This window comes from Mesoplodon densirostris, chromosome 4 (genome assembly GCF_025265405.1).
Source record: "Mesoplodon densirostris isolate mMesDen1 chromosome 4, mMesDen1 primary haplotype, whole genome shotgun sequence".
Taxonomy (NCBI): domain Eukaryota; kingdom Metazoa; phylum Chordata; class Mammalia; order Artiodactyla; family Ziphiidae; genus Mesoplodon; species Mesoplodon densirostris.
The window spans coordinates 160,450,307-160,464,039 of NC_082664.1; the positions used below are offsets into that span (position 1 = coordinate 160,450,307).

General features: G+C 42.2%; 1 protein-coding gene across 2 annotated transcripts in view; it reads right to left on the minus strand.

Moving 5' to 3' along the window:
- SFMBT2 (Scm like with four mbt domains 2) overlaps positions 1-13,733 on the minus strand; it is a 205,376-nt gene that overhangs the window by 30,257 nt on the left and 161,386 nt on the right. For both annotated transcript variants that reach the window (XM_060095412.1, XM_060095411.1), the window contains exons 12-14: positions 5,883-5,996; positions 2,988-3,030; positions 1,111-1,181 (exon numbers count right to left, since the gene is read on the minus strand). In XM_060095412.1, coding sequence (XP_059951395.1) covers positions 1,111-1,181; positions 2,988-3,030; positions 5,883-5,996 — 228 coding nt within the window. The remainder of the gene's footprint in view (positions 1-1,110; positions 1,182-2,987; positions 3,031-5,882; positions 5,997-13,733) is intronic.

A 13,733-nucleotide genomic window follows, 5' to 3' on the forward strand; every position in this document is an offset into this window, starting at 1 on the left:
TAAAACAGAAGAAGTAAAATAACAATTACCAACTCTGAAAGATGACATGGTTCTTTTAAAACCATTCTGAAGTTTGAATTTTATACAACAGGAAAAAAAAAAAAGTCCATAGCTGCATTTACATGGTAATTTGGGGACAGGATTACTCTGCCCAGACCTTTAGGAAAAAACAACCTTAGTAAGTCTACTCACAAAACCGCTCTCTTTACTACAAAGAAAACTTTGCCTAATAGGATTCTTCCATGGTATATAGGTTTTAATCCTGGAATTCAGAACAGGCTTCGTTTGGGCTGGAAAAAAGAATTCTTAATCAAATACATTACTTAATGTACAAAGATGTCTATAATCAGATTTGTGGTCAAAGGGTAATTCACGTCTGTGTTTTTAAAGGTTATTATAAGACACAGGACTTCATACATCAAAACACATATACTGTTCCCAACCAGCTATTCAAACAGACGGTTTTAGGGAACAATTCAAAAGCCCACAGGGACCTAAGGATTAACCACGAGTGTAAACATGCAAGTGCAACTGGCATAAAATGTCCAAAGAGAAATGCCTAATAACGATATTTTCAACTCCTTCTTTTTCCACATGATTATTCGTGATACACAGTCCTAACTGGGCTCGTAATTTCCCAGTAACACATGGACCCTTTTCCTCAGACCACGGGAAGTGTCCAGAGCTACTGACCAAGAAGCAGAAAAGAAGAGGCACCAAGAATTTAGCTTAGAAAAATTTTTAAAAAGAGTAGGTATCTGTAAATAAGCAGCAAGAAAAAAAGACAGTTGGGGCTTCCCTGGTGGCGCAGTGGTTGAGAGTCCACCTGCCAATGCAGGGGACACGGGTTCATACCCCGGTCCGGGAAGATCCCACATGCCGCGGAGTGGCTAGGCCCGTGAGCCATGGCGGCTGAGCCTGCGCCCCGCAACGGGAGAGGCCACAACAGTGAGAAGCCTGCGTACCGCAAAAAAAAAAAAAAAAAAAAGAAAGAAAAAAAGACAGTTGGCTCAAAGTTGAGTATTCTCATGTTGAACTAAAAATATATCCATGTCTCCAGTCACAGCGACATACTGGGAAGTGTCAGGGCGTCCTAAGTAGCTCGTTTACCTGTGGTGTCCAGGTGAGGGAATAAACAAAGGTCGTGAGGTATTTTCTCAACAGGCACTGTGGATGACGATCTGTGGATAAAGAAAAAACTCCCATGGGTTTCACGGTACCTTCCAAAGTCTTTTCATAACTTAAAGCAACTATTAGAGAAATCTAAGCTAACAATGTGGTCAGATACAATGTGTGCATGTATAACAACAGGTAAGATCTTTGCGGGCAAGTCTTACAATAATTCCAAGAAGCCTATGGGTCTCCAGCCCCTGGAGGAGTCATCACTGATCACTGAGATTCCTCTAGGGCACTCCTGGACTTGTCACTTGTTACAGAATTATAATAATGTCCTTAATTATATTTAGGACACGCAGAAAGTCAGCTTGCATTGACTATTAAAGTCAGCTTGCACTAACTTTAATTAAAGTCAGACTTCTCATCAATGACTTTCTCTTGACGTTTGATTTCTGGCGTCCATGCTTGTGTGGGTCATGGCTGCACTGAAAACAAAATCTCCAAAGAAAATCTAAGAAGTGATGATTCTTAAAGTATGAAGTAGGTTTATGAGTCTAAGACGGAAGTCTGTGCTGCTGTTCAGTAAAACGTTGCTGAACAAATATAAAAACTGTCACCTTGGGGGAAAAGAGGCAACTTGGCTCTCCCGGGGATGTACAGGTTGGCTGTGTAGAAACCGCATAGCTGGAAAACTATGTAAACTCCAAGTAAACGGTAATGAGAGATCTTAGTGGGGTCATCTATGGTGCTGGTTCCCAAAGTGGGGTCCCCCAGCTGTCAGATCAGCATCACCTGTTACACCTAGAGATGCTCAGGCCCCACCACAGACATCCTGAGTCAGAAATTCTGCAGAAGGGGCCCAGCAACTTGTGTTTTAACGAGCTGTCTAGCGACAGATGCAAGTAAAGGGTGAAAACCACTGATCCACAGACTGCAAATTGAGGAGTCATGAATTCAAATCTGGCCCCCGTGATGTGACTGTTAGTTTAGTTTTTCCTCTCTATTTCAACGTTATCCAGATAAAACTGGAGTGAGATGATTAACCTGAAGCACTGTTAGAACTGTAAAAAGAATACCCAGAAAACTGTTATTTGCATCAAATAACAATGCAGTTATTATTCAATTTCATTTTATTTAAGTTTTAATTCAGGTACATGAAAAAAAAAAGCTGTTTTCAACTCCCTTTCCAACAGTCTACTAAGAAAACATAATGATTTGGTAAGGGATGTGCATCATAGTATATTCCAGACGTTTTCCAATATATAAGAATGTTACCAACAGTGACGATTTTCCAAAAATATACAGCCGGCCTGTCCACAGGCTGTCAAACACCCTCCTTCCTCATAAAATTACAACAGAAATGTGGCGTAACCTACATTTATTCAGCAATGGAGGGCCCACACATTTTCACATAGAATCTAATTTAATCTTCTTAAAACACCTGGGAAATGGGTATTTTACAGAGGAGGGCATTGAGATGGGGAGAAATAAAGCAACCTGCTCCAGCTCACTGGGCTGAGAGCGGGCAGAGACGAGGCCTGGATGGGCAGCTCTGCGGGGCCCCTGAGGGCATTAAGAACCATGGGCACAGAGTGCCTTTACCAGCAATGCAGGACAATGGGCATCCTTCAGGTCAGCTGAGCTGGGAGGAAGGTGGTAAGTTACGATCTGGAGAAGAAACTGCTTTAGAAGCAAGACCTGTGTCCTGCACGTAACAGCTGCACAATAAATAACAGGAGCTATGTGTTACTGTCCTCTCTACTACCGTGCTAGGTGTTGACTAGCTCTCTACTGAAAACAGCCCTGTTTCCCATCCTCTTGAAAGACACTTCAGAGTTTACCACGGAGTTTTTGTGAAAAAACAAACTTACTGTTTTTCCGGTTGCACAACTGCGATCTTTCTCTTCTTTTGTGCTGTAAAACAGGCAAAAAGGGAAAAGAAGAAAAGCAGCTTTGATAGCTAGCGAGGAAGAAGCATTTTTTTAAATGGCTCGGTAGGTATAGAACTGTCTGTGTTAAAGTAACAATTTAAAAACTGAAAAGTTATTTCATTCAGGCCACAATTCTATCTTAATTTCTTCTAGCATAAAATAGACTTTGACTTTTCAGAAATGAAATCTAAATAGAATTTAGTACATTTAACTTTATCACTACACTGGCTACTTTATTCTAAAATGTGCTTCTAATAAAAAGAAAAAGAGCACACATATCAGACCTCCCAGGAACACAGCTGGTAAGATGGATTGGTATAAACATGATTACCCAGATGACTTTTTTCCCCACAGAAAATGTGATAAGTCAAAAAATTTTACCATAGCAGCATGCTCCCAAATTAGGATTAGAGGCATGTTTATAAACTACAACTTTTTATCATTAAAAGGAGGATTGGTGCCTAGCAAACATATACGTCTGTCAAATAGTGACATAAACCAGCCAATAATAAACTTGGGGTTAAGAACATTTCCAGTTTACATTTATAACTGGTTAGAGTCACCTTCACAAAGACAGACCAGAGCTTCTGGCATATATAAATTTGGGCAGAGATAAGCCTGCATCTTCCAACATTAGCAAAAATTAATTCTAACAGAACTTCTAAAGCTGTCAGAGTTTGGCAGATTCATTTAGACTTTGTGTCTTCAAAGCAAAATGTACGTGTGAGAAACAAGACGAAAACAAAAATAAATAAGAGAAATAGTGACTCAAATTTTATCTATTCTTGATTTTATTTAGTATCCAAATCCAGTACAGGCAGACCTCAGAGATATTGTGGGTTCAGTTCTGGACCACCCCAATAGAGTGAATATCGCAATAAAAGAGTCACAGGAACGTTTTTGTTTCCCAGTGAATATAAAAGTTATGCTTACGCTATACTGTAGTCTACTAAGTGTGTAATAACATTATGTCAAAAAACAATGTACATACCGTAATTAAAAAATACTTTACTGCTAAAAAATGCTAACTGTCATCTGAGATTCAGTGAGTCGTAGTAGTAACATCAAAAGTCCCTGATCACAGATCACCACAATGAATACAATAATAAAGAAAAAGTTAGAAAAATTGCAAGAATTACCAAAATGCGACACAGAGACACGAAGTGAACAAATGCTGTCGGAAAAGGGGTGTCATAGCCTTGCTTGATGCAGGGTTGCCTCAAACCTTCAATTTGTAAAAAACGCAGTATCTGTGACAAGAGGTCTGCCTGTAATTACTACTAAAAAGTATGAACTCTGTGATCTCTAAAGTGAAAAATGAGTGTAGACTAACTTGCCTAACTCAGTCTTTGCTAATTACGGTGAGATGCGTGAAGTGTGTGATGTTTTGATGAGAAGCCACACACAACAGACCGGGAAGCGAAGTGCGAAACAGAGAGGAAACATCATTATGTTCATCTTAACCCCGTGGGATTTCATCCAGAAAAACTCAAAACTCAGAATGCTCATCACCTCCCAAACCCATGTGAAGGAAGGAGGAAGAGGATCAGGGCACAGATTTCTTTCTGAGGCACAACCAGGCACAGGGGATCCGGCCCAAACCCGGAGAACCTGGGGAGAACCTGCCCAGTGGCTGTGGAGGCTGAAAGCCAAGGAACCGTGTCATTTTAAGTGAAAATAAAAGAAAAAGAAAAAGAATGCCCTTGAGACTGAAATCATTATTCTAAGCTCAAATTTTTAGAAATATTTTAAAGTGAGGGACAGTGATGTCACTGTTATTGGATCAGATTCAGTGTGCAGTATGGGGTACAGAAGAATCCCTTAAAATCCGCCTGTCTATAACCTGGGCCCCCTACTTTGATTCACATGGATAATGCCCCATCCAACTTGTAATGAATATGTAGTAGGTCTCTTAAGTGTCCTTCAAAATCTGTTGACATCAGGGAACAGGAAGCCGACTATGGGATGGAATTCTCTTTATGGCAAAGTTCTGAGCATCTGCATAAGCGGACCTTAGGGTAGGATGCTACAAAGAAGTCAGCTAGCATATAAATTAATAAAGAAAACATTAGAAATATATATTTCACAAAAAATTAAAGCCCCTTACCTTTAAGGACTCACATTTTAAAATAATACTTCTGTTACCCATTGTGGGGAGTAATAAATGCCGAGATTGATTAGGTTTGAAGATTTTTAAATGGTTACCATTTCAGGAAAATGACCTACAATAATATATGTTAAAACACACACTTGTAGGTATTTAAGTGGTGTGTGTGTGTGTGTGTGTGTGTGTGTGATGCTGTGTTGTTTAATTACTAATATTGTTTTAATTTGGCATTTTTGTGATCAGATATTTTATAATGCACTTTTCAAAGTCCAGTTGAAATCTCACTGGTTTAGTTAGTGCTCAGAGTAGTTAAGTGTTTATATCTATGTCAGTAAATTATTGGGACCAATTATGATTATTTTGGGGTAAACCTCATGAGGAAAAGTAGTTCTTTCTCAGATATGATCATACAAACATATAGTATTTAGCTGAAATTTTTTCCAATCGAGATCACGAATTGTACACAAAATGGGGAGTGAAGATTCCAGATCCTCTCTCTGACTCATCATGTGACTTAGTCTGTCAACCAGGGAAATGCTTCCGAATATTCATCTCACGCAGACATTAAAAGGATAAATGAGACAAAAGTACTGGTGCTCTGTGTGAAATCAACAACCTTTTTTGATTTTTACAATTTGGCCCCACTAACTTATCTTTACCAAACTGCCTGTTTATTCACCCAAGTCCCAGATGTTACCCAGTTGGGCTCCGAGCAGGGCGATACTTACAGACTGTCTTGTGCGGTGTGGTCAGAGGGTAGGAGTTGGCTTCACACCAGCCCACGGGGAAGATGTCCATGGATTCAACGTCAACAATGAACTCTGGAGCCGGACTCTGCAGGCCTGCAAGGAGTCAAGACAGCAGGTGAAAACAGGTTTTACCAACAAAGACACAGAAGAAGGAGGGAAAACACAGGGCACCCCTGAGATGGAGGAAGACATTCCTCTGAATGTTAAACACAAAGCCGACAGTATCTTACAACAGATACAAATGCCTGAAATGTAAAGTAGCAGGAGTACAAGGCATTCACGTGAAGTGGGGGTCTGGAGAGGAGAGCTACTTCCCCCTGAAAATGGAAGGAAGAGGAAGGAATCTGGGGACAACTGGCATCTAAGCTAGAAAGGCTGGAAGGAACAAGCCTACTTCTTTCCTAAGAACAGCTTTGAAATTAAGGAAGGTGGTCCAGCTTGTGGGGTGGAAGTGACAAGATTTCTTCACCCAACACCAAGCAGAGGTCAACCTTCAACCCATGAAAGTTAAATGCTCCAGTTAAAAGGAACTAGTAGGGCTCAGTAACACTAGTTATCAGGAGTGATCATCAAGGCACAATTTCCTAGGGAACGTGTTCGTTGATCCTGTGATGGAAGTCACTTATTTTGAACTCAGTTTGCGACCTGCATACTTTCGCCATTTCACACAAAAATCATTTATACAGGAATGTCTCTTTAGTGGGGATGTGCCTACGTATCACCTCCTGTTTCATAATCATAATGATGCCTGTGATAAATCAGCATCACAGCTGAGAGACTCTGAAAGAGAGAAAAGATCTGGATGTAATATGAGCAAAGGTTCCAAGGAGCTCTGCTTACTGAGAGAGTTAAATTTAGAACCCAGCAAACTAGTGAAAAGGACTAGTTCTACACCGAATCAATAGTTCTTTAAAAACACTCTTGGAGGGAAGACACTCTTGAACTAAGAATCAAAAGATAAGAAAGAGCTCTATTAATAGAATGACTCCCTGGCTCTGACCACTTAATCTTGCTGTGCTTTGGTTTCTTCACTGCCAATCAAGACAAAAATAACACTGTAGAAACTCCATCACACGACATTTGATGAATTTGGAATAGCATCCCCCTCAAAACATAACTTCCTGAAGCTCAATACCAGCAAACACAAAAGGTCCTAACCATTTTAGCTACGCTGGCTCCTAGAGTACATTTTTTGATAAAGGTAGGTACTCAGTTTAGCGCTAAAACGTTATTTTGGTGTAGACAAAGTGCCCTGAACACTCTGACAGTGGATACTTACACATACGTATTATCATCAACATTAGTCACGCTGAACTTTTGATTTGTTCTCAGAGAAAAGTCATTACTGTGATGATCAATCCTAACTTCCTTTTCACTGAATTCTCCTATAATTTGAAGGATATGTAAGCTACAAGAACACAAGGAGGTTTATAGAGATTATTTTCCAACACAGTTGACTGAAAGAAAGCATTTCTGTCTTGTGTGATAGGACTCAGACAATATTTAATCTATTTGCCAAAGAAATCATCAAATACACAAGAAGATGTCCACAACAGACAAAAGGTAAAGAAACTCTCCAAGTAGCTTCAAATGTGGAAGTGAATTTTCTTGTCGAGAAGCGTGCTGGATTCTGCAGAGGGGCCAATGAAGAGGGTCACCAGGCTGTTGCCCAATTCACAAGGCACAGCCTCAGCTTCAGACTCATGAAAACACAAAGATAGAGCATATTTCTTAGCTACTCAGCAATTTTGCTCACAGGTTGAATTCATCTACTAGATACATTTGTATTTCCAGATTTCTGTTTAGGTACAAAAAAGATTTTCAAGGTCAAAGAAGTACTTCAAAAGGGAGCATAAAGTGACTTTATAGCTTATTCCTTCCTGAATTATTTCTATCTTCCAGTGTTCTGCTAGTTCATACTAATGCTTTAACATATACACTTCTATAACAATATATACATTCATATATTTCTAAGGCCATCTTTACCATACTTTTTTTTTTTTTTAGATGTTGGGGTAGGAGTTTATTAATTAATTAATTAATTTTTGCTGTGTTGGGTCTTCTTTTCTGTGCGAGGGCTTTCTCTAGTTGTGGCAAGCGGGGGCCACTCTTCATCGCGGTGCACGGGCCTCTCACTATCGCGGCCTCTCTTGTTGCAGAGCACAGGCTCCAGACGCGCAGGCTCAGTGGTTGTGGCTCACGGGCCTAGTTGCTCCGCGGCATGTGGGATCCTCCCAGACCAGGGCTCAAACCCGTGTCCCCTGCATTAGCAGGCAGATTCTCAACCACTGTGCCACCAGGGAAGCCCCTACCATACTTTTAATATTCTTTGATCATGCTTTCCGTTCAAGTAAACAAACACTTAGGAGCTACAGATGTGTCAGCAACCATGTTCTCAAGAAAGTTACAGTCCTGCCTTCCTTCCACCCCCAAATCTGGCCCATTAAGGCATCTATTAAATAATAACTGATGGAAAAGTGGGGTGTTTATCATCCAGGAAAGTATCTGTGAACCTGAAACTTCTCCAATCCTCTTCTGAATGATGAGTACTAATTTTTTATTTCCTTTTATCCATCTTATGAATCTAGAAATATATGGCTGGACTCACAATAATTTTTTAAAACATAACTCATTATTTCCCAAGATTAGAGACTCAGTAGCTTACAAAATAAGTCATTAAAATGTTGCCAATGCTCCTTCTTGATTATTCTAGGATGGCCAAAACTACCTATGTGGAGAGATACTCCACTAAGGGCCTCTGCAATATGCCTTATCATTTTATAGAACAATGTCCGATGAAAAACACAAGGCCATACTCAATCTCTGACTTTGTTTCAGCTGCATCAAGTCATGGATTCTACTTATTCATTCTTACCCAAAACCTTCATCTCAAAAGCCACTGGGAAGCCTAAATCTCCATCTACGGGGCCATACTTGAATAAGTTACAGTACATTCCTATAATGGAATATCCATCCTGCTGCTATAAAAAAGAATGAGAAACCTCTTTATATATTTATACATAAAGATGTATATTTGAGCAAAAGAAAAGCAGGGCACAGAACACTGTGTATATTTAGTATGCTACCATCTGCTTTAAAGGGGAAAATAACATACTTACATGTGCATGAGATAAATCTGGAAGAAATGAAAAATCCTAATTCAGTGGGTGTCTGCTGGGAAAGGGCCTGAGGGACAGGAGTGGGGGGAGACAATATGACCAAAGATACTTTATGTATTTTCAGCCCTTGTGAATGAATTACCTATCTTACAACTACAACCTCGCCATCATCACAATGACAACCACACAACAAAGCTATTCAGAGAAGAAAGGAGGCTCTCACACGGTATGGCCACAGAGGTCGGATGAAGGGAGGACAAGTTACCTTAAAAGGAAATTAAACTATGATGTTTAATAGAAAGACTTTCCATACTCACAGGGCCCATGTACCAGCATATAAAGTTGGAGGAATCACTTTGGAACCTTAAAATGGTTTTGCAATTTGCGATATCCTGAGACTCTGTCCTCAGACCAGCGCATCCCATCCACTTCCACAAAGTGCCTCTTGCCCTTCTGTCTGCAGAGACTATCACAGCTTCACCCAGCAGAGGATGCAGGGCACTGTGATAGAATCGGTGGCCCCTTCTATTGGGAACTTCAGGATGAAAGAAGAGGATGGCTGTGATGATGCTAAAGTATCTTCCTAGGAACACGATCCAATCAAACTTCTCACAGCAGTAACTGCTTCATTCCCAGCAAACTATGGATGGGAATGAGCCTGGGCGAGCACCAGTGGAGATGCTGGTGGGACCAGAGGCAGGAGGGCTGTGAGGGCAGAGGCTAGGAGCAGCCACGGAGGAAGTACGTGATGTTCACTGACTACACTAATAGAATCCGAATGGTCCCTGCATCTCAGGTGAGAGCCAGCACAGGAAGAAAGGCGAGAGGGACTGAGGGACTCGTCCAGCGCCCTCATCAAGAGTTAAAGGCTACACCAAGTTGTGATGGGCTCGAGTGTGTGATGAAAAGGTAAAGCACTGGAAGAAAGAAAAGCAAGAACTGGGTGCTGGAAACCCCACCCGCCATCTATCCTGGGCCCTCCACCTGCAGACGGGGGCCCCCAGAACAAGATCTCAGAGATCCCTTGTCAGCTCTGGAATAAATTCCTAAGGAATCAAGAGACGGCAAAACTGTGGCTGGCAAGATCGACATGTGATAGGAAGCCATCTGAAGGAAAACAACAGGAATGGGACTAAATGTGTGAGTGGAGGGAGAGATTCAGCCACAGAATGGCAAACTCTTACAGCACTTACTCTGGACCAGATACTTTTCTAAGTGTTTCATCCTCACGACCCAAAGAGATCGGATGGTTTTCATCCCCATTTTACAGATGAGTAAACTGAGGGTCAGGAAAAGATCAACCGGCCAGTAAGAGGGGGATCTAGGGTTCGAACCTAAGCTATCTAGCTCCAGAGCCTAAGAAAGCAATTGAGGCAGGCTCGTGAGGAAAACGTGGTCAGTCAGAAGTCACACTCAGCACAACGGCAGCTTGAAAGCCCAAACTTTCTTTTGGTTCCTGCTGCAAAGCCCTCTGGAGAGGAGATTCCCCCCCTCCAGCCTCCCATCAAAAGCCTTCCCCCAAATTCCCATTTTGCTTAAGAAAGCTAGAGCCAGGGCTGTCGCTGACCACTCAGAACCTGTGTAACTGATTGGGAGTCTTCAGAGCCTGTTCAAAGACAGCACCCACTTCTGGGCCACGTTCCTTAACTGTGCAAGAATACAGGTCCTGCTCCCATATATACCCCTATCTGCTAAAGCAGCTTCTCCCCAAAATGTCTCCTGCAGCCCATACCTCTTTTTAAAGATTTAAAAACCACCCACACTGACTTGAAATGTAATTACTTTCACATTTGCATTTTCCCTTGTTTCATTCTTGCAGGTCTCTGCAAAACGCTATTAACCACCTGATTTTATCACAAATTACAGAAAAGGCTTAAAGAGCCGTTTTCTGCACCTGGTCTCCTAGACAGAAGAGGTTGTGTCACCTGAGTTTCTTTGCCCATTTGATCTCCTAGAGGCCTTTACAAACTCTCCGTGCAAAAGAATCATCCGGGGAGGGTGACATGAAAATGCAGATTCCCAGACCCTGTTCCCAGGACTCGGAAGTCATGGGTCTGGAGCAGCCCCAGTAATGTGCACTTTCATAGGACTCCCGTGTGTTATGATGCAGAAGGTAGTTTACTGGAACTGAACCAAGCACACACGGAAAAAAAAATGACCAAGGAGTTTTTGAATTTTAGCTTACAAGTAAAAAACATCTCACTGTCTCAAAACTCGGTTAGCCAAACAGCAGTTCTTAAGGGGCTGCTCGTATCTTAAATCGCTTTCTCGTTAAGGGACACCGATTTTATTTATTCCTCGTATCTATTCAGCAAGCCTTTAGCGAGCAGAGCGCACGTGAACTCTCATACAAACATTGTGCTGTGTGATAAAAGGCAAAGAGCACAGATGTTTACAGACACGAGGGGTCCACTCTGCTGGTGCACAGGCTCCAGGCGGGGAGGCTGAAATGGAAGGGTGCTGCCTTCTTTCTGCTCATCAACCTCCTCCACTTCCTAGGATGCGCCCAGCATAACTCGAGCACCTTATAGATAGGACTTCACCCATAACCATCCTATAAGGCAGAATCCGTTACCTACATTTTATGGAACTGCACGAAGAAAAAGGAGAGTCTAAGTTCACAAAGTACTCAAGATCACACATCTAGGAAGCAGATGTGCATGTCGGGAGGGGGTGGCTGAATGCTGAGTTATACAATTTGAGTCTTTGCTCTGTGAGAAATACAGACTCGTTGAATACTTGGAAGAAGGTAGGGGCTGTATTATACAGAGCTAAGCCTTACTGCTCTATGAGGATGGGAGAGAAAGCAGTTGAGAGACTACCGACATCCTAAGAGGAAGGGATGGAGACTTGGAACCAGAGTGTGGCAGGGAGAGCACAGAGATGGGGGTGGGGGGCCCTGGAGTCACTACTGGTCATGGGGGCAGTGGGAGAGCAAACAGACAAGAGGATGACTTTTTGGTGTCTAACTTGGGTAGAATCATGGTGCCTCTGGGTGAGATGGGAAAGTCGAGAAGAGAAAACACAGGGGTTACAACAGTGGCCTCCGGTTGGGAAACGCAGACGTCCCCAGGGAGACGCTCTGCAGGTAGCTGGAAACAGGAGTTCTGAACGTGTTTGCTGTGAGCGCTGGGCATCTGGACACGTCAGCACAGAACCGCTGCTTGAGTCACAGAGGAAGAGGAGGTTGAACGGGAACCGGGGAAATAAAGGATGTTGAAGAATTCTGACCTTCCCATATGAGGGAAGGAAACACCAGACGACCAATGAGCACATGGGAAAGACAAGGGCAAAAAGAGAGGGTTGTGGGAAAGTCCACGCATCAAAAGTGAAAGGTTTACACCCCTACGCCAGCACTCCTAATAACAGAGTTGGAAGCTGGCTTAGGACGCTGGTATCAGGTGAAGGAGGCAAGGACATGGTCTCTGCAAGCTGCTTGCTGCCTTCCAACGTTGAAAGGTGAATGACACTGAAAGCAAGCAGAGGAAACCAGCAGAGTACAAAGTGCCAAGAGATCCAACTCCCTACAGCCAAGAAGCTGGGAGCGAATCAGATACATCAGAAATGCCACTGGACAGTTGCAGAGTGTATGCGTTTCTGAAGAGGGAAAAGGAGAGATCACATCCATCCTTGAATTGTCGCTGGTGTTTAAACACCTACGCTGAAAGTCTACTTAAAGAGCCCACGCATGGCTCGCGATGGTCATCTCCTGCGGAAATCAGGGACCACGTCCCTGCACATTCGGTCCCTGTCAATGGCGATGTGAAGTTCACGGTGAAAGGATACGGTTCCTCAAAAAGCTACCATCCAAAGTGATACACAGCTCAGACCCACAGATTGAAATTTATACACTATGTTTTGATAGTATTGACTGTGGAAAAATTTTATTTTCTCTAAATTTTGTTTCGGAGGGCAGCAAAAAGTAAAGATCATGAGATGCTAGTAATAACCTAAGTTGATGGTTTGAGTTAAGCTCCCTGAACTTACATTTTGGTACTTCTCCACAGACCTGATGACCTCTGGGTCATCTTCATTTTTTTGTTCTCTGTATGTTTGTTTTTAACAAACCGGAAGGGAAAGCCCCAGGAAACAAATGATGGGAGGGCCACCATCCCTTCCCCACGTTCAAAGTGCAAAAATGCCATTCCAGAACCCCCTCCTCTTTTCATTTTTAACAGGCCTCCCAATGTCAAAACCAGGATTTGCTGCTCATGTTCTAAGCTCTCTATACAAATTCCTATAGTGGCATCAATAAAAGACCTAAACAACCCAGTGGAAATGAAGCCTGCAGGTTGTGATACTTTTTATGACATAAAAGGAATTTTCTGCCTCAGCTAAAAGGCTGAAATACCTAATACTGGGGAATAAAGGGAATACGTATCACAGCTCTTTGAAACGGGAGGAAAACAGTATTAATAATAACAGAGACAAGAGAAACCAAGGAAGGCAACGCAAAGATGTCAACCCTCTTCGTGAATGAATGCACTTTGAGAGTGAATAGAACACCCACACCCTACTTGTCCCGTAAGAAAATGATCGCCAATGAACGTAACATGACTTGGATTGTGAGATGCAGATGTACCAGGGTGTGAGCCAGTGTGTGGGGCTACGATACGAGAGGTACTAAAACTGAATGTAATTCGTAGAATATGAAAAAATGCTCGTAACTGTAGAGATGATAACCTAGAGCAGATAATTAACATAAGAGAAC